This window comes from Tupaia chinensis, unplaced genomic scaffold, assembly GCF_000334495.1.
Source record: "Tupaia chinensis unplaced genomic scaffold, TupChi_1.0 Scaffold000493_1, whole genome shotgun sequence".
Taxonomy (NCBI): domain Eukaryota; kingdom Metazoa; phylum Chordata; class Mammalia; order Scandentia; family Tupaiidae; genus Tupaia; species Tupaia belangeri.
The window spans coordinates 1,373,934-1,401,660 of record NW_006160005.1 but is presented as its reverse complement, the minus strand read 5'-3'; the positions used below and the strand labels follow the sequence as shown (position 1 = coordinate 1,401,660).

The following is a 27,727-nucleotide window of genomic DNA, read 5'->3' as shown; positions in this document are numbered from 1 at the left end:
TATATATTTTATATATAATATATTTATAATATATATTTTTATAATATATTTCATATATTTTAAATAAATATTTTATATATATTTATTATATATACACATATATTATGTTTATATATATATATGTATGTATGTATGTATATAAAATCAGGCCAGCATAAGGTGTGGGGATTAAGACACTGGATCCTACATGGTTGACTGTGTGGTTCACGTTCTGGACCCAGTGGTTTGCAAATCACTCCCGATACACGTGCATGTGTGCCCAAAATCCCGAGAGGAGGATAGAGAAGGGATTGTGTCATGGCCATCCCCACTGGTGGGTGGTTTCTCACACCCCCACACCCCTATCTCTTTGGCAAGTACACGTGTCCTATAACAAAAATTTAAAAAAGGAAAAGATAAAGGAAAGAACTATAGCAATCCACTTAACATACAATAGCTAACTTTTATTTATTGTTAGACAAGGACTTTCTTTTTTTGTTTTGTTTGGGGTTTTATTTTTTTTAATTATTTGTTTGCTATAGGGACTGTGCACTCTCCAGAGAAAAAGAGTGAGAGAAAGGGAAAGTAAGAAATCATCCCCCAGAGGATTGACCACCCTCAGTCCCTTCATTCTCCTCTCGAGATTTTGGGCACACATGCACATGTGCCTGGCTCTGGAACTCAAACCAGGTAGTCAGCCAAATGGGATCCAGCTTCCTTAACTACCATGCCACCAGCTGGCCCAGGACTTTCTTACAATACCATGAGCCAGTCAGCCTAGATCTTGTATTATGTGTTACCACATTAAGTCAGATCACGTAATCCTGTCTCTCTCCCTCTCTCGCGTAATCGGTTCGCATGAGAACAATGTACCAAGCTGCCATTCAGAGCACGACCATTACTGTGGAATACCCTGGTAGGACATGAGGCATGGGTCAGAAAATCTCCTTTCATGTGTGCTACTCAACTGTGTTCTGTGCCGTCCAGACAGAAACTGAACCAATGTGTGCAAGGCCTCCCATCATGCTTGAGGAAGAATACTGTCCCTAAAGTGCTAGGATGTCACAGGAGCTGGAAACCACTTCCTTTGAGGACTGGCTAAAGTTTGAAGCTAAGTGTCTTTAGCCTGAAAGAGAAGACTGAGGAGGTATATGAGAACTGTGAATAAAGGGCACTGTTATATTAGTCTAGGAAAAAAAACCAGGTAGAGGTTGAAAGTAAGATGTTCAGCTCAGTGTAAAGAACTTTCTAATAATTACAGTCACCGTCTAGTTCTGCAGTGGAACTGATTTTTTTTTTCTTGAGTTTCCATGTCACTGGGAAAAGATGAACTATCTCACTGCCAGGGATATTGGAAAAAGGGGAGGAACCACAGGTGATCGTATGACTTCTGCAGGTCTAAAATTTTGTTATTCTAGGGGCCAGGCAGTGGCACAATGGTAACACATCTAGACTCATGTGGTAAGGGCTTGGGTTTGGGACCTGGAATCTCCTCCTGCATGCCATGCAGGCACACACACGCCCATGACAGACTGGGGGCAGATCATGGCGCGAAGGCCCTGTTGGGGGGGTGTTTGTTTTTCTGTCTCTCTGTCTCTGTCTCTCTCTCTCATGAAAGAAACATTAAAATTTTTTCTTTGTTATTCTAAAGCATTTGTTGTACTTGCCTGCCTGCCTGCCTTCCCTCCTTCCTTCCATCTTTTCTTCCTTTTTCCGTTCTTATTTACTGAAAATTCTTAAAGATATTATAATATTGTAAACTTTAAAAAAAAAAAAAAAAAGTCCTGTTCAAGGCATTTTTACCTCTCCAACATCATGCAAATTTCCTTCTATGTTTGCCTTCTTGGAATATTACAGTTTTAGGTTTTACAGATGTCTGTGAATCATCTCAAATCAATGTTTTGAGTATGGAGGGAGAAAAAGATTGAGGTTTTTTGTTTTGTATTTTAATGTCCTCATCCATGTATCCAGCTGCTCTGGTATCATTTGTCAAAAAGACTTTTCCTTACTTGATTGTCTTTTTTGTTGATAACCTTTGTTAAGAACTGAGTCCATGGGTGCACATGTTTGCACATGCACATACACACACACACACACACACACACACACACATAAACTTATCTCTGGACTGTATTTTGTTCCAGCAATCTATTTGTCCCTGTCCTAGTACCACACTGTTTTAATTACTATGTATTTATAAATTCAGGTAATAATATCTCCAACTTTTTCATTTTGTGAAGATGATTTTGGCCATTTTATGTGAATTTTAGAATTGGCTTGCTACTCAGATGATATAGGGATTGAATGTTTAAAAAAATAAGAATAATAAAAATAAAATAAAAATAAGGAATCTGGGGAACCAGCAGTTAGCATCACGTCTATGTCGCTGGACTCCCTTGTAGTCGACGGCGTTTTGAGTCCCAGACCCGGTGGCTTAAACTCACGCCGGGCGCGTGTGCATGCATGCCCAAGATCCCGAGAGGAGAATGAAGGAGAAGGGATTGCGGTGTGGCCATCCCCCATGGGGGTGATTTCTCACTTTTTGTCTCTCTGTCTCTCTCTGTCTTTCTGGCAAGTGCACGCGCCCTATAACAAAAACTTCTCAAAATAAATAAATAAGGAATCTGGAAAAAAGTGAAAAGCTATTTGCTGCTGCTGATGTGTATAATAATGTCTTTGTCTTGACTGATGTGCATGGTAACCATGCTGGAAAAAGAATGTTATACACTGTAAAGATATATTTGATTAAATGGAATATAAAAAATAATAAAATTTAAAAAATAAAATAGAGTTTGCTTGCTACTTCCATTTCTTTTTTAAAAGAAATATTTATTTACTTAATTTTATTTATTATTGTTATTTTTAATTTGTCCAGAGTCAGAGAAGGAAAGTGAGAAAAGCAAGCCACCAGGTCCAGGTCTCAAACTGTGACCAGCCATGTGGGAGTCCAGCACCTTAACCACCATGCTACCTGCTGGTCCTGCTAGTTCCATTTTTAAAAAACCTGCTAGGAGGGACCAGCAGATGGCATAATTGTTATGTCACTGAACTTCCATGAAGTCGACCACGGTTTGAGTCCCACACTCGGCAAACTAACCCTCACGGTGGGATGGGGTAGCATGGTGGTTAAGGGCACCGGACTCCCACATGGTTGACTGTGGTTTGAGTGCTGGACGTGGTGGCTTGCTTTCTCAACCCCCCCCATCTCTCAACTTAAATAATAATAATAAAGTTAAATAAAACTAATTCTTTTATTTTTCAGAGGTTTTTGCTATAGGGCATGTGCACTCACCAGACAGAGAGAGACAGAAAGCATCCCCACCCCAGGGGGGATGGCCATGATGCAATCCCTTCTCCTCCATTCTCCTCTCGGGATCCTGGGCACACACACACATGCGCACAGCATGAGTTTTAAGCCACCAGGTCCGGGACATGAACCACAGTCGACTACATGGGAGTCCAGCGACATAGCCATTATGCTAACTGCTGGTCCCAATAAAACTAATTCTTTTTTTTTTTTAATAATTACTTATTTTATTTTATTTATTCATTCAATTTTTAGCTTGACCAGAGAGACAGAGGGTGAGAGTGAGAGAGAGAGGAAGTGAGGAAGTAAGCCACCAGATTCAGGATTTGAACCCTGGTAGGCCATGTGGGAGTGTCCAGCGCCTTAACCACCACACCACCTGCTGGTCCCCAATAAAACTAATTCTTTAAAAACAAACAAACAAAAAAAAAAAAACCTCAATGCTGGACTCGTGTGTATATGAGGCCAAGGTCCCAAGAGGAGAATATAAGAAAAGGGATTATGTTATGGACATCCTATCAGGGGGTGGTTTCTTGCTGTCTCTCTATCTCTCTCTGTCTCTCCAGTGAGTGCACACACCCTATAGCAAAAATCTCTCTTGAAAGAAAAAAAAAGCTGCTAGAATTTTTATTAGGATTGCATGGAATCTACACATTAATTGAGGGAAAATCAACAAATGTATTTAATATGGAGTCCAATCCATGAACATGTCATAGTCAGCCACCTAGGAGTCCAGTGCCTTAGCTATCACGCCACCTGCCGGCCCCTTCTCTGCATTTATTGAGATAATCAAATGATTATCTGATCATTGATTTGACAGCTTCCTTCTTTTGCCTTCAGAGCAGTGAACTCTCAAAGCACTGCTATAGTTGCATCAGGCAAACTTTTCTGTTGGACAGACAGAAGGAGGGAAGAAAGAGAACCAAAATTGAAAAAAATAACATATGCTTTTAAAAAAGAAATTCACACAATACAGGAAATACAAGGAAGAAAGCAGTCACTCACATAGGCTCTCACCACCTAGAGAAATAATCCTCATTACCATTAGAGTAACATCATCCACATATACCCCGATAGGTTTGTAAATATAAAAGAATGGATAGGAGTAATTTTACACAATTAAGATCATATTTTATGTGCTATTTTAAATGCTGTAAAGTGCTTAATTTCACTTTAAAAAGATTAGTGTAAAAAAAAAAGACGAACTTCACATAAAGGATTCTTTACAAGTAATAGTGATTACTAAAAGATCTATCAAGGCGAACAAAAAAAATTACACAGAACATTGAGGATTTGGTGATTTTAAAAAGCTTTAAGTTTCTATATGTTTAACTTTTCGACAGCTTGATAGGACTTGCCGTGAGAGATGAAGAAATTAGCGCGTTTGATTTCTTTTAACCTTCCTCACCCTTCACAACTGCTAACTAATTTTTTTAGTTGGAATTACAGTGTCACTCTTTGTAATATTTATAATTTTTTTTCTGTAATTTAACCTATGTATTTGTTAACTCTTTTTTTTTTTGAGGGGGAGGGAGGTTTTTGCTATAGGGCGCATGCACTTGCCAGAAAGACAGAGAGAGACAGAGAGACAGAAAGCGAGAAATCACCACCACCACCCCCCCAGGGGAGATGGCCACACCACAATCCCTTCTCCATTCTCCTCTCGGGATCTTGGGCACACACGCACACACGCCTGGCATGAGTTTAAGCCGCTAGGTCTGGGACTCAAACCGCGGTCGACTTCATGGGATCCAGTGACATAGCCATTACGCCAACTGCTGGTCCTCTGTATTTGTTTATTCTCAATTACGTATTTAAACAGACTGGGTTCTCACCGTCATCTCTTGTGTCATGGTTTCCAGTTTGCCCATTAGGGTTCTTTGTTTTTATTCATCTCTTGATTGGCTGTATGTCATCAGCAAGTAGCTTTTTTGGGAAGAACCCAGGGACTTAGCCATTGTGATGTGCATCTGAAACACTGTGCTCCGAGGCCTGGAACTGTATGCGGGTCCCAGGTTTGATTCCTGGTGCAGCTTACAGGCAGGCGCAGTGACCTGTGACCCCAGTGACTCGGGAGGCTGAGGTTGGAGGATCTTGAGCTCAAGGCTGGCCTGGGCAATATAGCAGAGGCTGTTTCAACAGAGCCAGGTGTAGTAGCACACCTGTAGTCCAGCTGGGAAGCTGAGGCAGGAGGATGTGCACAATGAGAACTTGTTTTCTTTTTCTTTTTTTTTTTATTTTTTTATTAAGAGATCTAGCTTAGTAATAGTGTTGGTAGTTTATTGAACTGTGATGCTAGAAGCTAAATGGTTGACCACAGGTTCAGCTTCCTGGTCACCTGATCTGAAGTACGCTGTGTACACAAGCATGCCAAGATTCTGATGAACTAGAGGCCTAGGGAAAGCAGACTGCAGTGTTATGAGACTGTCAATGGTGGGCTCTCCAGCCCCATGTGCACACATACTCTATCATAAATAAAATTAAATAAATACAATTTTGTCAAAAAGGACCCAGATAGTCTTTGAAGTCTTTTGTACTCTCCGCTTATCACCTTTATACTTGAATGACAACTTGACTGGGTATAAACTTGCTGAATAATGCTTTCTGTCTCCTTAACTTGTTGATGTTTCTCCAGAAATTGCATTTGTTGCATAATCATAAGATTATCTGATCATTAATAAAAATGAAGGGTATTTTTGTTTTTTTATTTTTTTTTTGGAGAGGTTTTTCTATAGGGCGCGTGCGCTCGCCAGACAGACAGAGGGAGACATAGAGACAGAAAGCGAGAAATCGCCCCCCAGAGGGGATGGTCACGCCGCAATCCCTTCTCCTCCATTCTCCTCTCGGGATCTTGGGCATGCACACACAAGCGCCCGGCGTGAGTTTTAAGCCACTGGGTCTAGGACGCAAACCGCGGTCAACTACGTGGGAATCCAGCAACATAGCCATTACGTTAACTGCTGGTCCCAAAATGAGTTTGTTTTTTTTTTTTTTTTTTTAACTACTACTTTTTCAAATCAGAATTGCAGTTTTCAAAGAATACTTGTGAATTCTGTACTTTTTCTTTTATTTTTTATCTTTTATCTTTTTTTTATTATTATTTACCAGAGTATCTTCTTGCCAGACAGAGACAGAAAGGGCAAGAGAAAGTGAAAAAGCACCCCCAGTGGGGCCTGGTCTCACTCCAATTCCTTCTTCTCTCTCTCTCTTCAGAATTTGTGGTCATGCATGCACACACTCCTCTTACGTTTTTCAAGTCCCTGGATAGGGACTTGAACTGTATAGTCTGCTTTGTGGGATCAAGCCACTCTAATGATCAGGCCATGGGGTGGCCTTTTACCTTTTCACTTACCGTACTTAAGAGAACTATTACTATAAAGAACAGCCACAGCTATGACACTGTGATGCAAACCAGGGTGTTTGAGGAGGATTAGTCACTCATCTTTGCTTTCCTTTCTAGAGATAATTGACGACCTTGCCAACCTAGTGGAGAACACAGATGAAAAACTTCGTACTGAAACCAGACGTGTGAACTTGGTGGACAGAAAGTCAGCCTCCTGCGGTAAGAGACAGCCATCATCCCATCTCTGTTTTTCCAATTGCTTGTGGATTTACTCTGCCGTGGGTTTCCTGTGTTTGTCTAATTACTGTGGGAATGTGCTTGCTCTTCTAATGTAGGTAGTGCCATTTGGAAAACATTGAAATTGCTGAGATGGCCTAAATCTTATGAAAATTAAATGAATTGTTTAGAGTTCAGAAGGATACCATTGTTAATTTTTAAAAATTAAGGTAAACATTTCTGTATGTTTAGAGAGACTGATGATTTGGGAATTTGTATAACATTGGCAGACTGGCGTGGGTTTTATAGGCAACCTCACTTTTGTGCCCTTTTTAATTTAATTTAATTGTTTAATGACAAGCTTATTTACTGGACCTTGGTCTGCAGAGGAGTAAGAGCCTAGGTTGTCACTGAATTCAGATCTTATATTTGGGGATGTTATCTTCGTCAAGTCACTTTACTTCTTGATACTGTACGTGTAAAATGGAGATTCAGGGCTAGCTGGGCGTGTGTTGGTGAAGGCAGCTAGATTCCACATGGCTACCTACACAGTTTGAGTCCTCGACCTGGAAGCTTGAAAGACATGCCAGGCATGTTTACATGAATGCCCAGGATCCTGAAAGAAGAATGGAGGAGAGGGGCTGCTGTCTCACTTTATCCATTTCTATTTCTCTCCAGCAAGCGCACATCTCCTATAGCAAAATTAAAAAAAAATAAAATGGGACCAGCAGATGGCATAATGGTTATGTCACTGGATTCCCATGTAGTCTACTGAAGTTCAAGTCATGAATCCAGTGCCTTAAAACTCATGCTGTGGGGACCAGCAGTCAGTGTAATGGCTGTGTTGCTGGACATCCACATAGTCAACCGCGGTTCGAGTCCTGTACCTGGAGGCTTAAACTCACGCTGGGCATGTGTGCATGCGTATCCAAGATCCCGAGGGGAGAATGGAGGAGGGATTGCGGCATGACCATCTCCCCTAGGGGGGTGATTTCTTGCTTTCTGTCTCTCTGTCTGTCTCTTTCTGGAGAGCGCATGCACCTTATAGCAAAAACCTCTCAAAAAACAAACAAACAAACAAACAAAAAAAACCAAAAAAACTCACGCCGTGTGCATATGTATGTGCATGCCCAAAATCCCAAGAGGAGAATGGAGGAGAAGAGATTGCAGCATAGCCACGAGCACTGTGGAGGGCGATTTCTTGCTTTCTCTCTCTCTCTCTCTCTCTCTGGCAAGTGCATGTGCCCTATAGCAAAAATCTTTCTCTAAAAAATTAAATAAAAATAAAATGAGATTCATATGCCAAGATAGGAATTATCTGGAATACTTGCTTTAAATACTGATTCCCAGGCCCTCCCCTAGAGAGTCCTATTGAGTAGGACTAGGGTGGAGTTGAGGAGTGTTTATTATCTAAGATGTGCAGCAAGCGATTCTGACGCAGTTTTGTGAGGCCCGTTGCATATCGCCTGCGTACTGTGTTATGCCCGAAGGCAAATGGTGGTAAATGGTGTTGTCAGTAACAAGAGTCTCAGGGTTGTTATTGGGTGCTTTTCCTCACAGAGGTACAGTAAGTTTATGAAGCTCATATCTTCATTAAAATTAAAAATACAGGGGCTGGCAGGTGGCATGGTGGTTAAAGGCACTAGAATCCCGCATGGCTGACCATGGACCTGGCGGCTTGCATCTGCATTTTTCCCTTCTCTCTCTCTGTCTCTGGTCCAGTTAAAAAATAAGAAGAAGAAAATTAAATAATTTTTAAAAATTAAAAAATAAAAATACAAGAGCAGAAAAAAATAACAACTATTGAACTGAGCACATCCTCTGCCTAACTTTTAGCCTTTCTAATATGAAAAATGTGCTGAATGCCCCCTGATCTATTCCATTTTAGAACTTCTGTACAGGGGTCCCCTGAGCAGTGCAACTTGAAAAGAGTTACCTTCCTTCCTCATTGAAAGGGAGGTCTAGAACAACAGGGAAAGGGGATCAGGCAGGGAAGGAATCTGGAACCTTGGAGGAAGTGCAACTGTAAGGTCCACTGGTATCCTTTTGTCACCAGTCCTGTTCTCCCCACCCACCCCCTGCATCAGAAGCCAACCTGCTCTGTGCTTCGCTCCTGTAGGGGTGCACTGCTTCCTGCTTCCCTTCAGAAGCAAGGCCTCCCCAATTTGACTTTACCTGTCTTCCCACCTACCCTCTGTCCATGGGGACTTTGTTCTCTGCACCCGATGCTGGACTTTGAAGACAAGATACGGGTTTACTCCCATCTCTGTCTCTTATGATCCTGCATTTGCCTATAAACCTAAATGCCCTGAGTCTTGGTTTTCTTACTGTAAGCATTGGATAATCTGGTGGTCAGAAGGATCTTAGCGCTGGCCATCCTCCCTGGCTTTCTGCATTTGTAGAGGCTGGAGTGTAGCAGGAGGGGAGTGTGGGCTTTGGAGCCTGGACTTGCATCCCAGCTCCACCACTTACCAGCTATGACCTCAGGAAGGCCCAAATCCCCTTGTTTTCACATCTTTGAAATGAAGATAGTAATGGCATATACCTCAGAGGATTATGGAGCAATGTTTGGTATGAATCGTATGCATTTAGAGCAGTTTGATCATTGTCTCTCCAAAATAGGAAGTCTCCGTAATTGAGCGACAGCTTTCCTGAAGTCTTTTTTTTCTTTTTTTTTTTTTTAATGTTCTACAATCATGTGGCTACTCATTTGGAATGAATATATTCATAGACTTGTTGGTATGTTTTTGTATTTGCCAAATGTCGGCCTTTAGCACGTATTATTCATGAAGTCGTAATGAATACAGACTGTTCCTTATGTTATTGTCAATCTTTATTCTATGTTATTACCTAGTGTTTAATATTGATGCCCAGAAATGTCCATAAAATCAACTGAGCTGGACTCCTAAGTGTTGTTTTTTGTTTTTTGTTGTTGTTGTTGTTTTTTGTTTTTGTTTTTGTTTTGTTTTTTTATTCCAAGAAATTTAGAGACTCCTAGAATTTCTAAAATACATGTTTTTTTAAACTATCTGGGGCCAGCTGGTGGCATGTTCGTTAAGGCGATTGGATCCCAAATGGCTGGCTGTGCACTTTGAGTCCCAGACCCAGTGGCTTAAAAATCACACTGGATACATGTGTGTACATGCCCAAAATCACAAGCAGCAACTGGAGAAGAAGGGATTGCAGCGTGACCGTACCCCGTCAGGGGTGTTTTCTCACGTTCCCTCTCTCTGGTGAGCACGTGTGCCCTGTTGCATAAATAAATAAATAATCAATCAGTGAATCGATCCTTGTGAGGAAGGCCTACTTGCAGGCAAAAGTCAGGGACTTCTGTGCCTGAGAGAGACGGGCAAGTGGGATGGAAAGAGAGACCCTAGGCCTACCCCGAATAGCAAGTGTAATACTGCAACCCGAAGAGCTACACCCTTAGAGTAAACATGATCCATAACTGAACTTGCTCCTGGGGATCGTGGAGCAGGCAGCCTTGGCACCAAGTGGGGAAAAAAATTACAAGTTTCCAGCAATATGTGGCCATAGGAAGGCCCTTGTGATTCTGTGCCCTGAGCACGTATACTCAGAGTGAACTGAAGAACCGCATACCTGGTTTGGCTTTACAGAGACTACCTGTCATAGCTCTAACTAACTAGCAAAAACAAATGAAATGCATCTTTGGAGGAAGGCATTTATCCTAGATCTTTAAGAAATAACCAAAAATAAGGACCAACCGATGGTGTAATGGTTACATCACTGGACTCCCACGTAGTCAACCGCGGTTTGAGTCCTGGACCCGGTGGCTCAAAACTTATGCTGTGTGCATTTGTGTGTGCGTGCCCAAAATCCTGAGAGGAGAACAGAGAAGGAATTGCAGCATGGCCATACCCCCTGGGGGTGATTTCTTGCTTGCTTTCTCTCTGTCCCTCTCTGTCTCTCTGGCGGACACACGCGCCCTATAGCAAAAATCTCTCTTAAAAAAAAAAAAAAAGAAATAACCAAAATAAATTTCTAACAACCAGCACATAGTCAAAGATAATCTAGCATGTGTAGAAATATCAATAGCATAATAGGAGCAAGGATCAGCAGCAATAAACCATGGAAACCAATCAACACAGAGTTACAGTATTAGGATTATCAGAAATAGATGATAAAATCGGTTATGCTTTTTAAATTTAATGATGTAAATGACAAGCTTGAAAGCTTGAAAGATCCCAGGAGAATAGGGAACTATAAAAAGTAAAATAGAAAGTTAGAAAAAGGACCAAATAGAACTTCTAGAATTAAAATATAACTGAAGCTCAAAACTGAGTAGACACGGCCAGCAGATGGCATGGTGGTTAGGGTGTTGGATTCCCATATGACCGACAGCAGTTCGAGTCCTAGACTGGGCAGCTTAAAAATCCCGACAAATACATACATACATACGCACACACGAATGTAAAACAAACAAAACTCAGTAACATATTTAGTACCAGAAGAAGAGAGAATCAGCTTGAAGACATATCAGAAAAAAAAGGAAATTCCGTTGCCCTTGCCGTAAATGTTAGTATTTCAGGGGCTAACCAAATGCCATGGAAGTTAAACTATGATCTTAATAAGAAGGGCATTTGAGGGGCAGAGGCTGGAGGAAGGGCCGGTCACCTGCTCTTCTCAAATGCGAGGCCAGACTGGCCATTATTTCTATATAAACACATACATGCATGAAGCTGCAAGTGAGGTGTGTTTTAACTATTAAGGGACATGAGAATTAAGCGACTCCTTCAGGGGTAACCTGACCACTGTTCACATGGTGCTCTGTCACTGTTTAACCACGGGAACTCGAGTGAGGTGTGGATAGCAGCCGCAATCATCCTTTCACTCAAAGGAGGGCAGAAGCAGGTTGTGAACCATGAAATGGCCTTTCGTTTCCCTCCCCTCTGCTACCGTTCTTGACGGTCTGTTCTATCAGTCAGATGCTTGGGCAGTGAGGGAATTTCTAGTTATAAATACAAACCGAACTGCAAGGGGGCCACACAGGAGAAGGGCCTGATGATGAATTTGTTTGTTCAGTTGTTAACAAAGGATTCAAGCACCTCTTTGTGAACCTTTCACTCCAGAGCCTGGGCTTTAAAATTTTTGCTGAGAGCGTTGTGTGTGTGTGTGTGTGTGTGTGTGTGTGTGTGTTTTTCCTCCCTTTTCTTCCCTCATCCCCACCCCAATGAGAGCATCCAGTAGAAAACCATATTGTTTTCTTTTTTTTTTTTTCCCCAAGCTTCTAAACGCAAATTAGGCTGATAGTTTCCACTGGCACCTCTATGTATTTTCAGGTCTGATACTTGTGTTAAGAACATTTACATAAAAGTAGGATCTCTGTAATTGCAGTTTAAATATTCAGTGTGCCTGGTCCTCATTAGAATTCAAAATAGAGCCTTGTCTGAGTCGGAGGGAGGGAGCCAATTGTGCAGGCCCAGACGAGGAGTTCTGAATGACTCCGGCTCAGGGACTGTCTTGCTTCTCCGAGTATGGACTATTACGTAATGTTGTCTAAGCGCATGGGTGGTGATTTTCGCTGCGTTCAGCGATGTGGTTAGAAATCGGCCCAGCTGACACTGTGTTACCGCTGCCTCACCCTAGGACCATTGCATTTCCCATCAGCTCATAAGAATGTCCTCTTCTTGGGGAGAGGAGGGGCAGGGGTCAAGAGCCCCGTGGTTCAGCATGGGCGTGGCCTCAGGCAGACTTGGGGCAGGATTTGGGCTCTGCCACTTGCAGTCTGGATGACTTGGAGAGCTGCTTGCCTTGTCTAAGTCTGTTCCCTTCTCTATAAAATGCAGAAAGTAGGGACCACCAGCAGGTAGCGTAGTGGTTAAGGTACTGGACTGCCACACGGCCGATAGCAGTTCTGGGCCCAGACCTGGTGGCTTGCTTTCTCACTTTCCTCTGTCTCTGTCTCTCTCTCTGGTGAGAACATATGTCCTACAGCAAATTTTTAAAAAATAAGAATAATAATAAATAAAATGAAATAATTCTTTTTAAAATTTAAGTACAACATTAAAGTAAACTTTTTGAAGGAAAATACTTAATACACTTAATATGGAGAGGTGTCTTCAACAAGTTGATGGAAATGTGTTTCATGAGAAAACTATGCATAGATTTCAAGATTTTCAGATCCAAAATAGATTTGTACTTTAATTCTGCTTTTCATTGACTTACTGAAGTACCCTCATATTTTGGTGCTTGGTATTTCAGTATTTATTTATTACACAAATGATGCTGTTGTCTGAGCATACACCTTTTTTCCATGCTTAGGACTTTTATCCTCTCAGTAGGATTTTGGTGAGGGTACTGCCAGGTCACAGAACCAGAGGCAGGCTCTATCAGGGAACTTCGAGGCCCTAATTGGAAGGTACTTGAGGCCCAGAAGAGTGACAGCTGCAAGGCCAGGGGCCAGAAGAGCCATCCCCGGACAAGAAGAGCCTGGCCAAGGCACTAAGGTCAGAAATGCTAAGTGACGCCCTGCCTCTGGCCACCTCTGCATCTCGATCAGAGGAGGGAGTGCCGAACTGGCCAGGTCGGGCTGCTCAGGGTGGGCAGAAGAAGAATCCTAGGGCCTTGGCATCCTGAATGGAAAGTGATACTGTCTCCTCTGAAGATGTCACGAGATGGGAGGTCCTTCCAAACAGACAAGGTTGGATCTGGGCAGTCAGGGGACAGCAGATATCCGTTACAGCTGTGTTGCCCAAATGTATTTACTTACATCTGGGAAGGAGCAGTGTTAAGTCTATCTATCTATTTATTTATTTATTGAGATTTTTTTTTTCCTCTAGGGCCCATGCACTTGCTGAGAGAGAAATACAGTGAGAAATCACCCCCTAGGTGGGCCACACCACAGTCCCTTCTCCTCCATTCTTCTCTTGGGATTTTGGGCATACACTCATGTACATGTGCCTGGCGTGAGTTTTGAGCCACTGGGTCCAGGATTTGAACCCTGTTCAGCCATGTGGAAGTCCAGCAACGTAACCATTACACCATCCGCTGGTCCCAAACCTTTTGATACCTATCACCAATTTTCCAATAATGTATCAGAAACCCTCCCCACCCCAAAGTATTAATGATAGATTCTTAGAGAAGTCCAGTATTCTTTTTAGCCCTCATTCTCTTTGAATAATGGTATTTGAGATGGTGCTTTCAAAAACAGTAGACATAGGGCCCAGGTGCAGGCTAGCACAATGTGACCCACGTGGTAAAGGTCCTGAGTTCGTACCCAGGGCCTCTCTGAACATGCTGAGCTCACACACGTGCCCAGGACCCAGGCTGGCCAAGACTGGGGATGGATCACAAAATGAAAACCTCTGGGGATTCCCTCTGCCAGAGGAATAAAGAAGTACCTTTTTTTAATAGTAGAAATGGCTCTTCTTTCTGCGACCCAGCCTTACCCTATCACTCCTGCCACTCTAGTCGCTCGCCTTCCATCCCTCCCTTTGTCCTTTATCATTTAGTGAGTGCCACTGCATGTCAGGCACTGAGGATATTGCATCAAGGAAGTCCTGGTTGCAATATCTGTGCCTTGTAGCCCAGCGGTTAAGGGAGCTGGATTCCACATGGTTGGTCATGGTTCTAATCCTGGCCCTGGCAAGCTTGAAAAACACATTGGGCATGTGTGTGTGCCCAAAATCCCAACAGGAGGAAGAAGTAGAAAGGGGATTGCTGCATGATCATGCCCCATGAGGGGTGCTCTCTCTCTCTCTCTCTTTCTCACTGGGGGGTGCATGCATGTGCCCTCCGGCAATAATAATAATAATAATAATAATAATAATAATAATAATAGCAGTCGTTATCCCTGGCATCATGGAGCACTCTGCAGTGGAAAGGCAGCGCACTCAGGGCGATGTGCTGAAGGCTCTCTAGACATGCCCAGGGCACGGCGGGAGCAGCTCTCTAGGGCAGCTCTTGAGTTCATTTGAGAAAGCTGAAAGGAAGCACAACATAAGTGGCTAGGAGCTTTTAGGGCCAGCCAATGGCACGATGGTTAAGGCGGCTGGATCCCATGTGGCCAACTGTGTGGTTTGAGTCCCGGGATGGGCAGCTTGAAAAACACAGGTCATGCGAAGGCGTGTGTACCTAAAAATCATGAAAGGAGAATAGAGAAGAGATTGTAGCATGATCATCCCCCATGCGGAGAGGCTGTTTTCTTACTTTCCTCTCTGTCTGTCCCTCTCTGGTGAGCAGATGCTCCCTCTAGCACATTAAAAAGAGACAGAGAAATTTCAGACCCTTGGAATTGCTGATGTGAAGAAGGCACTATCATCTCCAGGTTTCTCAAACAAGAACTAGGACAGCCTGGCAGGGATTAAGGGCTCCTGCCTGGGAGGCGGGGACAATGAAGCTAGCCAGGCGGGACCAGACCAGGGAGAATCTGCAGAAATCAATTAAGGCTCCTATTGTCTCTTCTCTACTGGGGACAATACTTTCTGTGTATCTGTATACACGCGTGTGTGCATGTGTTGTGTTTTAGATAGGGTCTCACTGTGCCGTGACCCTCCTGCTCAGCCTCCCAGGTAGCTGGGACAGTAGGCATCACCACATTTAGGGTAGACAAGGAATTGAACCCAGGCCTCCCATGTGGGCTCAGCCTTCCAAGCAACAGCGTCCAATGTGCACAGACACAGCTGGGCCCCTTTCTTTCCTGATACTTTATCTTCAAGGCATTCCATCTACTTTTTGCATGGCTTCAGTTCTGCATCTCCACTCCGACTTCACCTGCATCCTAAGGCCTGTGTCCTCATCCTCTGCCGGCCAGTTTCTCGTAACCCGCCACACCCTCTCCATCTGTACGAGTTCTCTGTGGACTCCTGATCTTTATCCCCAGATAAGCTTCCTCCTCCATGCGTGCTATTTTTGCAGGACTGCTTCCAGCTTTTCAGATGCCAGCAGGGCCAGACAGGGAGCCTTCATGAATGAAGTGGGCAACCACGATGATCTGCAGTGGCAAGCTAGAGAGGAGACAGCAGATTCTACCACCTGGGACTGCGAGCCGAGAACTGCCAGATCATCTGCTTGTTTATTTCTTTTAAGAGAAGCCTGAAATCTGTATCTTTAAGCGGAAGCTCCCAATATTTTAGTGTTGACAATAAACCCACATTTGAAAAGATCCCACGTGGCCAAATAAAACATGTTGCAGCATTCCCCTTTGGGATCTCTCTCGCGTCTGCCTAGTCTGCCCCAGGCTGTTGGTTAGAATGCTGAGCTCTCTGTTCCCTGTTCGTTACTCTCTCATCTTCCTGCTCTATTTCAGCTTCCTTGTCAGTTAGGTAGCCATTAAAAATTATAACCGGGGGCCAGCTGATGGCGTGGCAATTATGTCACTGGACTCCCACACAGCTGACCACAGTTCAAGTCCTAGACCTGGTAGTTTGAAATTCACACCAGGAGTGTGTGCATGTGTGCCCCAGATCTTGGGAGGAGAATGGAGGAGAAAGGATTGCACCATTGCCATCCCCCTAGGGGGTGATTTCTCGCTTTCCCTTTTGCTGTCTCTGTCTCTCAGGTGAGCACACATACCCTAAGATAAAAAAAACAAAACAAAAACAAAAAAAACTTCTACAAAATAATAATAATAATAACAGGGAGGAGGCCAGTAGGTGGTGTGGTGGTTAAGGCACTGGACTCCTACATGGCCAGCAGTGTTTCAAATCCCAGACATTGGGGCTTGAAAATGAGGCCGGGCAGGTGTGCATACGTGCCCCAATCCCAAGAGGAGAATGGAAGAGAAGGGATTGTGGCATGACCATCTTCCTGGATGTGTGTAGGGGAGACATTTGTCACTTTCCCCCTCTCCGGCTCCCTCTATTTCTCTCCAGCAAGCGCACACACCCTTTGGCAAAACCTTTTTACAAAAAGTAATGGGGCTAGCTCAGTGGCGCAGCAGCCATGAGCTGTTCAAGCGGTACTGAATCCATATGGAAGCTTGCTAGTTCAGTTCCCCAGTCGATCTGTACACACCGGGGTGAGCACCCATGATCCTGGCTGGCTGGGAAGGCTCGGGCCGACGGTGCAGGGGGTACTGTGGTGTGAAAATCTCTTGAGAGTACTTCTCTGTCTCTCACGCTCATGGGAGCAACAAAAAGAAACTTATAAAACAAAAGTTTTAAAAATAATAAATAACACTGAGGCCCTGCCGTGGTGGCATGAGCGGAAGAGTACCACTGCACTGTAGATGGAGCCACGTAGGAGGCCCGGGTTTGCTTCCTGGCTCAACCTAAACAGGTCAGGCATAATGGCTTATGGTTGTGATCCTAGACTGTGAGGCTGGAGGGAGACCCCCTCAGAGGTACCACTCTCTCCCCCCTCCTTTTCTGCTCCTGCTCTCAAAAAATAAAATAATAATAATGAAATCCATATATTGGTACAGAAAATATGCGTAATTTTAACTTAGAGCATATTTATATAAACTGCGTTGCCCTCACAGGGTAATAGTGTATTAATAAAGCAAACACACCTCCCAGCTGTCAGCATTACAAAGATGGATAAGATAGGTCCCTCTCCCTAAGGTGGGCTTATTTTTTTAATTTAATTTATTTTTATTATTATTTCTTTATTTGTTATAGGGCATGTGCACTTACTAAAGAGAGACAAGAGAGAGGAAACGTGAGAAAGCAAGCCACCAGATCCAGGACTCAAGCAGTGGTCGGCCATATGGAAATCTAGCGCCCCAGCTACCACGCCACCTACTGGCCCCAGGTTTATGTTTTAAACATGCCTTTTTCGGTTGATTTCGAGCTGTCCCCCTAACATATCTGGAATGTTTTGGAAAAAGTCTTCATCCTGGGCTCAGTAGATACTAAGCAGTAAAACTATACCCACAGTGTAAGACTCTTAGGAGACCCGCATCCATGGTCTAAGAGAACCCTGTGGCACCCCGGTGAACATGAGGCATCTTCAAAAAAGTCATGGAAAACCTGTATCAGAAAAAACTATTGTGTAGATTTCAGTTTTTTTTCTTTCTGCACTAAAATACACTCCTACTTCCATTGCATCTCCCTACACTTAAGAACTGTTCAGTGTTCACTTCAGGAGCTGCAATGTAGCACCCCCCCGACCCCCCTTCAGTACACCATCCTGGGGCCTGTGGTGGCTCACAGAGTGTCTAATGCACGTGTTAAGTGTGGTCTCACTGTCTTTTATGTGTGACCACATCATCGTCTGCTTTGATGTTGAGTTCCTGCTGTGGAAAGGCCTGTTTTTCTGTTAACAGCATTTATTTGGGGAGTGGGAATAGAAGCATTCAGTTCAAATGTTGATGCTTCAGCTTAATCCAGGCAAAATGAAACGTCTGAGAGACGGGCAAAATTGGAAAGCCCTTAGTTAATGGAAGGTGATTGATAGAGGCTGACAGCCTCAGAGCCGTCTCCACGACCCCCTCCGAGACCCGCACACTCCTTAGAATCGGTTAGGAGTCAGCGGTCTGGGCTGTCGTCAAGGGTCAGAAATGATCACAAAATGCAATCTCTTTTGGATGATAGTTTTTGCTTGGTATGGTTTGTAAAGATAAGATGTGATTTGTAGGAATAGTTTCTGTTCTTATTGAGTAATAATTACACCTTGCGAGCCTTGATTGGTGATATCACTAATGAGCGTGGTGCCTATTTTCTGGAAATGTTTGTTCCCCATTTAATTCCTCTGCTTTTACCTGTCCTGTGGGAGTAGCAGATACTGGCTGGGTTTAGAGGTGCTGTCCTGGGACGGAGTATGTTTTGCATACACAAAGTATGTTTTACTGATATTACCAGGGGACTTCAAAAAATTTGTAGAAAAAATGGAATTAAACTGGTGCAAAACTATGTTGAAATTCATATGCAGTTTTTTCATAATATGTGGTTTCCATTTGAAGATCACCTCTCTTTATTTGTCCATCTTTTATGGGAAAAATGGTACCCCTACCTGTTCAATATGTTTGGTTAACCCAGCCTGGCCTTTCAGGAGTTCATTATTATACTTGAGTGCTCCTCATTCATGTATTGATTTTCTTTTATATTTGTAAATTGAACTGAAATGAAGAGTCAGATTCTAATTGTGCCTAAAATTAACCAAGCTGAGGGACCAGCAGTTAGCGTAATGGCTATGTCACTGAACTCTCATGTAGTTGGCTGGGGTTCGAGTCCCGGACCCGGTGTCTTAAACTCATGCCGGGTGCGTGTGAGTGCGTGCCCAAGATCCCGAGAGGAGAATGAAGGAGAAGGGATTGCGGCGTTGACCATACCCCCTGGGGGTGATTTCTCGCTTTCTGTCTCTCTCTGTCTTTCCGGCAAGCGCACACACCCTGTAGCAAAAACCTCTTAAAAAAAAAAAAAATTAACCAAGCTGGTAAACCTGAAGAGGGAGGGAAAGGAAATCATTTTATGTCTTTTCACATATAAAACTATAAGACTGTGGTCTTTGGGGCCCCATTCAGCTCCATCATCCTCTTTCTATACCCTTTTAAAGAGAACTAAACACTCCTGCCTACCCCCTACACACGCACGCACGCATGCACGCACGCACGTACCAGTAAATCAGAAATGAGCTAGATCTTGGAAAGACTTTTGGCAATCTGCTTTCATGCACAGGTTAGATACTGGTGCATGAAAGGAGTTTTAACAGTTTGAGTTAAAAGCTCAGACTGGTAGAGGAGTCAAAAAGCAAGCGGATAATTTCAACACCAGATAGCAAGTGAAGTGATAAAATTATACAAAGAGCCATGACCACGTTAACTGTGTACTTTAACTTGACCATTTTGACTAAGACACTTTTACAACTGAAAGTTTTTAAAAACTGACAAATTCCTTTTTAGTATTATTATTGTTTATCTCTGTTTACACCAAAAAAAAATACAAATAGAAATCTGGGGAAAAAAAAAAAAAAACGACCTGGAGGGCTGGCCCCATACCATAGCAATTAAAGGAGCTAAATCCCACAGGGCTGACCAGAGTTCAAGCCCCAGCCCTTAGGGCTTGAGGAATACACCAGACAGTGTGTGCACCCGGAATCCCAGCAGAAATGGAGAAGAGACTGCAGTGTGGCCACCCCTTGTTGGGAGTGCTTTTTCCCTCTGTCTCTTTGTCTCTCTGTCTCTGAAAAATACATGTGTGCTCTGGCATTTAAAAATATAAGTAGTCAAATAATAATAATATAATAATAATTAAAATACCTGAATAGGGACTTAACTTTCAGTGTCATGTATTACTATAGTAGTGGGGGAAAAATTTGTAATATAATTGTGTTCCTCAGAAGAGAGCAAGGAAGATAAGGCGATTTCTTTAAAGAATGATTTATTTGATTTTATTTATTACTATTACCATTTTTTAAAATTTGTTATAGGTCATATGTACTCACGAGAGAGAGAGAGAAAGTGAGAAAGCAAGCCACCAGGTCTGAGACTTGAACCGCGTTCGGCCATGTGGGAGTCCAGCACCTCAACCGCCATGCGACCTACCGTCCCTGGGAAATCTTTTAAATGGAAGATAATCCAAAAGTTTGGTGGGTTTTGTATATATTAGGATAGGAAAATAAAGGAACGGAACTACTAAGAATTTCTACTCCTGTAGAACACAGGAACTTGTTCAAAAGGAGTTGGTAAATCAAAATTCCTCATATTTTTCTCTGAGGTTGACATTATAACTATTTTTAGTTACTTGTTTAAAAATGAGCTTGTAGAAACTTTTTATTTAAAAAAAAATAATAATTCCCCAGAACTGAAGTTTGCGGTGCATGTTTTCATGCCTTTCCTCCCCTAAAAATGATGACTGTAGGGGCTGGTTGGGGGCATGGTGGTTAAGGGCACTGTATTCCCACATGGCCAACCCCGTTCGAGTCCCAGATCTGGTGACTTGCTTTCTCACTTTCTCTCTTTCTCTCTCTCTGTTCCTCTCTGGCCAAATTAAAATAAATAAATAAATAAATAACGTTAAATAAAATAATTCTTAAAAAAAAATTAAAACTGTAAAATGGATCAAATGATGTGTGGGTGGTTTGTAGGGTTACTGACGTCACAATTAGTCACAAAGGGATTACCTTCTGTGTGTACGCTGTAAAGGGAAATTCAAATATCAGCTTACCTTCCTGACTTTCTAGCACTTGCCACTCTAAGAGGCCTTCTGGGGGCCAGCAGGTGGCATGGGATTGAAGTGCTGGACTCCCATGTGGTTGACCATGGTTCAATACTCAGACCCAGTGGCCCAAAAAAGCCACGACAAACAAACAAACAAACAAACAAACAAATAAATTTTTAATTTAAAAAAAAGGCCTTCTGGTCCCAGCGTGTTTTTGATATATGCTCAGAAAATGAGATACCATTTTCCATTCCTATCAGCATGCTATCCAGCATTGCTTAGGAGAAGCAGTAACTGTCGTTACATACAGTTGAATGGGGGCCAGTGGTGGCACAGCAGTTTTCACAGAAGTCCCGTGAGAAGGTCCTGAGTTTGCACCCCAGCACTTCCCTGCGTACGCCATTGTGCACACGCATGCCCATGATCCAGGCTGGCTGAGATGGGGTGGGTCATGGCATGAGCACCTTTTGGGGGTACTTGTCTGTTTCTTCTCTCTCTCTCTCTCTTATGGAAGAAATGCATAAATATATTGTTTAAAAATTGAATAGAAGCAGCTGAAGTTAAAGGAGCTATACTTATTTTTTTATATATTTTTTTTTTTGACATAGGGCACATGCGCTCACTGGAGAGAGACAGAGACAGGGAAAGTGAGAAATCACCCCCCGGGGCTAATGGCCATGCCACAGTCCCATATCCTCTATTTTCTTCTCGGGATTTTGGGCACGCATCCGCATGTGCCCAGTGTGATTTTCAAGCCACTGGCTCCGGGACTCAAACCTCAGAGTCGGCCATGTGAGATCCAGCGCCTTAAGCACCACACCATCTGCTGGCCCAAGGGAGCTGTACTGTTTTTAGGAATTATAATAAAACAGCTGGCTGCATTAATCTGTAACTCTGTGCAGTGTCTGTGGGCCGAATTCGGTGTTCTGCCAGTGAGGACGTCCCAGCGGCTGTAGCCACAGGGCATGCCTTACAGGGCTGCCCCTGTGCAAAGCTGCTCCGTTGCAGAGCAATGCTTGCTGTCCAGACAACCTGCCCCTCCGACTGTTTTTGTTCATAATACAGCCGATGCCCATTTGAACTGTACATGTTTGAATGGATTGGGAAGGGTTGGGTAGGTGAAGGGAATCTGTGGTGGTTAGGAAATAAACACGATTCTTTACCAAACCCCTCGGGAATGCGGTGCAGAAGCCGCTGGTATTAGCTTTTAGATAACTTGACTCCAGCTGTTGTTGCCTTAATGAAGGCTTTCTTAATCAGGCCCTGGGGTCCATTAATTGACTTAAGATCTTACCAACGATGCCGTATTTATTCTTTGCCTCTCCTTGTCGTTCTGTTTCAGAGCCAGGCAATAATGACAATTTAGTCGCTGAACTAGCGTTAAATTCCTTAGAATAACTGATTTGGAGTTCATTTTAAATCACTGTTGGTTTTTCTCTGCCCGTGAATCTGAACACTAAGGTCAATTTCTCCGGATTAGCAGCAAATTGATCACAGTATTGGACTTGGTATCAGCTGTCTGTGACAGAGCTCCCTCCCCGAGCAGGCCCTGCGGGGTCCCAGCGTGTATCACTTTCTGCTGCTCTGAGCTGCCACTGAATGCCGGGTGCTCAGCCATTGCTCAGCCAGGCCTGTGCCTCAGCTGTCCTTGAGGGAACGTGGATCTACTGAACAGCCTCCACATATTTTTTAGCACTTTAATTTGTGCTCAAAATAACCCATGTCTCTCTTTTGGCCCGTACAATGTAATTTCTTTCAAAATGACTTTAGATTTCTGTAGAGTCTTATTGTGAGTAATAGTTCCCTTTTTTAAGTTTATTTTTATTTCTGATAGAGAATACGTATGTGCATGCACGTTCATATGGGAAAGCACCCTCGATAGTGCGTCATCACACTGCGATCCCTAGTCCTCAGTCCTCCAGTTCCTTAGGGTCCTGGCACATGTGCCCACAGTTTTCGAGTCCACCTGGGGATCCAAACCTGCAGTTGGCCAAGTGGCTTCAGCACTGCTGTTCAGTTTAGATTGTGGCTCGAGGCTAAACTGAAATAGTATCTTATTTCTTGCACATACGGGATCTAAGCCTTTTCATTGGCTTGTGGACATTTCATCTAACATATCTTTTTTTACCCGGAAGGAAAACTGGAAACAGTCATTTTAAAAAATGAATAATTATGACGGTGACGGTAGCACAACGAAGTAGATGTGAGTAATACCACTGAGCTGCACACTTAACAGTGGTGAACGTGAGGGCCAGCAGGTGCTGTGTGGTGAAGGCACTGGACTACTACTTGAGCAACTGTGGTTCGAGTCCTGGACCGAGGGCTTGAAAGTTATGCCAGGCACATGTGCATTTTGTGCCCCTAGTCCTGAGAGCAGGATGGAGGAGAAGGGATTGCAGCATGGCCATTCCCCCCAGGGGGGAGTTCTCACTTTCCCTTTCACTGTCTTTCGTGGCATGGTGGTTAAGGTCCTGAACTCCCATATGGCTGACTGCAGATCAAGTCCTGGACCTGGTGGCTTGAAAATAATGCTGTCTGTGTATATGTGTGTGCCCAAAATCCCAAGAGGAGAATGGAAGAGAAGGAATTGCAGCATGGCCATGCCCCTTAAGGGTGATTTCTCATTTTCCCTCTCTCTGTCTCCATCTCTTTCCTTCGGACACATGCGCCCTAAGGCAAAAACCCAAATAAATAAATAAATAAATAAATGGCGAAGATGGCAAATTTTATGTTATATGTACTTCTCCTCAGTAAAAATGTGATTTTTTTTTTTAATTTAAAAAATGAATACTCGGTGCTTCCCATTCCATGAAACTATGGCATAGCTAAATACTTTCTAAACTTCCTTGGCATCTTCAAAATAATGGGCTGTAGTATTCCATGTAACCATTTTTTTAGGTGATGTAACAATAGGTCCTTAATCAGTTTGCCTAAACAAAACTGAAATAGGAACAAAACTGGCTTCAAGAACTAGAGGCCATCTCAAAAATGAAGGTAAGCGATCAAGCGTTATTGTAGCTGTTACTCTGCTCTTCCCATTCACGTTAATAAAGCACAGTTCGCCAGTTGCTGATCCGTACACACACCCAAACTGTTGCGATGTATTTTTGAAGCCTAGAATAAATGTTTGGTTTGCAGTGACTTTTTATTTCCATTATCAGCCCTCTGATGTTACCATTTTTGTATAGTTCCAGGAACATCTATTCTTTTTTTCTTTTAAAGCAATTCTCTTTTAGTTATTTTTATTGAATTTTATTTATGATTATTATTGATTTTTTTAAAATTTGCTATTGGGATGTGTGCTCACCAGAGAGAGAGAGAGAGAGTAAGTAAGCCACCAGGTCTGGGATTTGAACCGTGGTCAGCCATGTGGGAGTCCAGCGCCTCAACCACCACATCACCTGCTGGCCTCAGAATATCTGCTCTTTATGAAACATGTTTTGATGCGTTTTAAGCCATCTGACTACTCTGATTTTCATTTTGTTTATAGATAATCAAGTCTCTAAGATTGAGGGATCGCATTTCCTTTTAGTCAAGGCGGTAAGCGTGTCCTACTGTGTGCATCGAATCTGTTGTGTTACATTCTTTTCCGCAGAAAGGTTAAACTGCTGGTTCTCTGGAAACTGATTATCTTCCTTGCAACCCAGACTCTCCTCTTTTTTTGCCTGCTTTTCCAATTCTGCTTTTCTTATTTTAAAAAAGGTGATTCGGAACTGCTTCCTGTGGTTTCTTTTTTTCTTACATTGTTCTTAAGCTACATCTTACATCTTCGGTGGCGTGTGACAATTCCAGTCAGTGTAATGATCAAAATGTGTTTAAATTTAAATATTCCTTCCTTTCCCCATAAAAGTGCCTTTATGCCAGTGACATGAATAAATTCCGGACCTCAGGCAAACCTCCAGAAAAAAAAAAAAAAAAAAAGGAAGAAAAAAAGAAAGCCCTTTTAGGCTGGAAGTACTAAATGAAAATGTTTTCCAACCGCTCGGCAAAGTGGAGACTGTAATTGTGATATGATTTTTGATCTGAAGGGAGGGGAAGAGGAGAACCAACTGGAAGGAGCTTCTCTTTCTCCTGCGGCTGCTTCCTCTAGCCCTGGCTGAGCTGAACGTAACCTGTCTTAGCAGTCTTAGCCAATCAGAGGACTTAGCTCTTTCCAGGCATATCTGGATTCTTTTAAAGGAAAGGAAGTAAAATTACTGCCGATTATCCCAATAGTAACACTCCAAATGAACCCAGTCGTTTTGCCATCTGATTTTTCTAAGATGACGTGCAAATTGTGTTTACCTGCAGTGCTCGCTTCAAGTAAGCCCCATCAGGAGTCTTTTGTATTGTTCAGTATCTACAAAACCGTTCAGTTCTGTAGGTGACAGAAGGTAAGCAGGCTTTTGAAGGATGTCTGTTTAGGGATTTGAAGCTTTCCATTCTGCCTTTTATCCCAGGGCCCATGTGTTTATTTTGAGGGTAGTAACTTCTCCAGACGGTAATACCTTTTTTCCTCCTTGTTAATAGTCAAAGTTTCACTCAAGAGTCTTAGGTCCAGTGTGAGGATGCAGGATATGATCCCAGGTTTCTCTGAGCAAGCAGGGCTGGGACCCTAGCCACCCCACAGGGCTCAGTGTGGTCTAGTATACGTACAGCCATCAGGCAGAGCCGTCATTCACCTGTTTTTTCTAATTCTTTTTGTGTTTTGTTTTGTTTTAATTTGCCAGAGGGCGTGTGCACTCCCCAGAGAAAGATAGGACAGAACGAGAGGAGCAGGGAGAAAGCACGCACACACACACACACACACACACACGGGGCATGGTCATGCCACAATCCCTTCTCCATTTCTCCATCCTCTGGAGATTTGGGGCATGCATGCATATGCACCGGGTGTGTTCAGGTCCAGGGCTTGAACTGCACAGGTGGCCATATGGGATCTGGCTCCCTTAACCACTAGGTCACAAGGCTGGCCCTTATCCATCCTTAATCACATCTCTGGCTCTGGGGTTCTGGGCTGTTCCCTGATTTTTGTATAGTCTTCTTCTATTTTCTCTTTCTAATCTCCCTGTATCCTCTGTCAGTTCCAGTCTCCCTCTCTTCGCTGCCCATCTCTATTCATCATCTCCCTCAAGAATGTTCCTTTGGGGAGCAGTAGTTAGCGTAATGGCTATGTCGCTGGACTCCCACGTAGTCGTCCGCAGTTCGTGTCCCGGACCCAGTGGCTTAAAACTCACGCCGGGCGCATGTGCATGTGCATTTGCGTGCATGCCCAAGATCCCGAGAGGAGAATGGAGAAGAAGGGATTGCAGCGTGGCCCTCCCCCCTGGGGGGTGATTTCTCACTTTCTGTGTCTCTGTCTCTGTCTGGCGAGCGCATGTGCCCTATAGCGAAAAACCTCTCCAAAAAAAAGAAAGAAAGAAAAAAAAAAAAAAAAAAAAAAAAACAAGAATGTACCTTTTAAAGGCCTTCTGCCTGCGCCTTTCCCCACCCTCTCGGCCAACATCCAAGGAGCCCTGCCGTCCCTGGTTTCTTTTGTCTGTCTCAGCCAGCCGTTCCGCTCATGGATGTGTCACAGAGCATGGAGCCATCTCTCAGTGTGTCATAGTAGAACAGGACAGAGGAATAGTCCGAGGAAGTGCATTTTCAAAACCATTATTGTTTGGTAGCTTTACGATATATGCTATGGCTTACCTTTTACAGTTACCTCCGGGGAGCTGGCAGGTGGCATAGTGGTTGAGGCACTAGACTCCCACATGGCTGAGCATGGTTTGAATCCTGGACCTGGCGGCTTGCTTTCTCACTTTCTCTCTCTTACTCTCTCTGGTCAAATATAAATAATAATAATTATAAGTAAAATAATTCTTTTTACAAAAGAATTTAAAAACAATTTCATATCTGTTTTGTTGCCACTTTCTTTACTCATTTCTGCAAGTTATATAGCTCAGCTGTTTTTTAGAATTGAAGATGGAAGCCGTCTTAACCCAGCTCAGTTTCATTGCATCATTAAGAAGGTGTTTTGGGGGCCTGCAAGCCACGTGGTAATTAAAGGAGCTAGACTCCCACATGGCTGACCACAGTTTGAGTCCTGAACCTGGCAGCTTGCTTTCTCACTTTCCTTCTTTCTCTTTCTGTCTTTTCCTGGTCAACTTCATTAAAACAAAATAATGACAAAGGATAAAAGTAAATTAAATAATTTTTTTTTTTTAAAAAAAAAGGAAGTATTTTTGATGGGGCCAGCAAGTGGCATGGTGGCATGGTGATTAAGGTGCTGGACTCCCACATGGCGGACAACAGTTTGAGTCCTGGAACACCTCAGATTAGGGAGACTCAAGGCTGTACTATGCCTGGCAACTTTTTTTTTTTTTACAGCTCACTGCAGTCATCAAATGTGCATTTTTTTTTCCTCCTGCAACTTTTTTTTTTTTTTTTATTACCTAACACTCATTCCCTGAGCATCATCACAACACACTAAATGTAGTTTCCCATCTAGGATACACTGCATAGTGTCTTAATCAAGCATGTTATCACCAATAATATTCCATTTCTACTTTCATACATATGTATACATATATATATGTTTTTTATCCTATGTTTGACCCTCAGCCCTTTCCCCCTCTCCCGTTTACACTATCTCTGCTATAAACAGTTGTCTTCCAGAGGGGTCATTGAAAATGCGATACCTACAAGCAAAAGGAGAGGGGCCACGAGTCCAAAGTTTTTAACAATAGGGAAAATAGATTCCATTCAAGGTTGGATCAAGGGTGGGTCTCGCGCAGTTCTGCCATTGTAGGTGAGTCTCCATGGAATACAGTTTCAGGAAAGCGGTTCTGGTAAGCAGAG

General features: G+C 43.1%; 1 protein-coding gene across 1 annotated transcript in view; it reads left to right on the top strand.

Annotated features, from left to right (window-relative positions):
- The window catches only part of STX8 (syntaxin 8), a 376,642-nt gene that overhangs the window by 224,308 nt on the left and 124,607 nt on the right, over nucleotides 1–27,727 (top strand). The window contains exon 7 of the mRNA XM_006156403.3: nucleotides 6,747–6,848. Coding sequence (XP_006156465.1) covers nucleotides 6,747–6,848 — 102 coding nt within the window. The remainder of the gene's footprint in view (nucleotides 1–6,746; nucleotides 6,849–27,727) is intronic.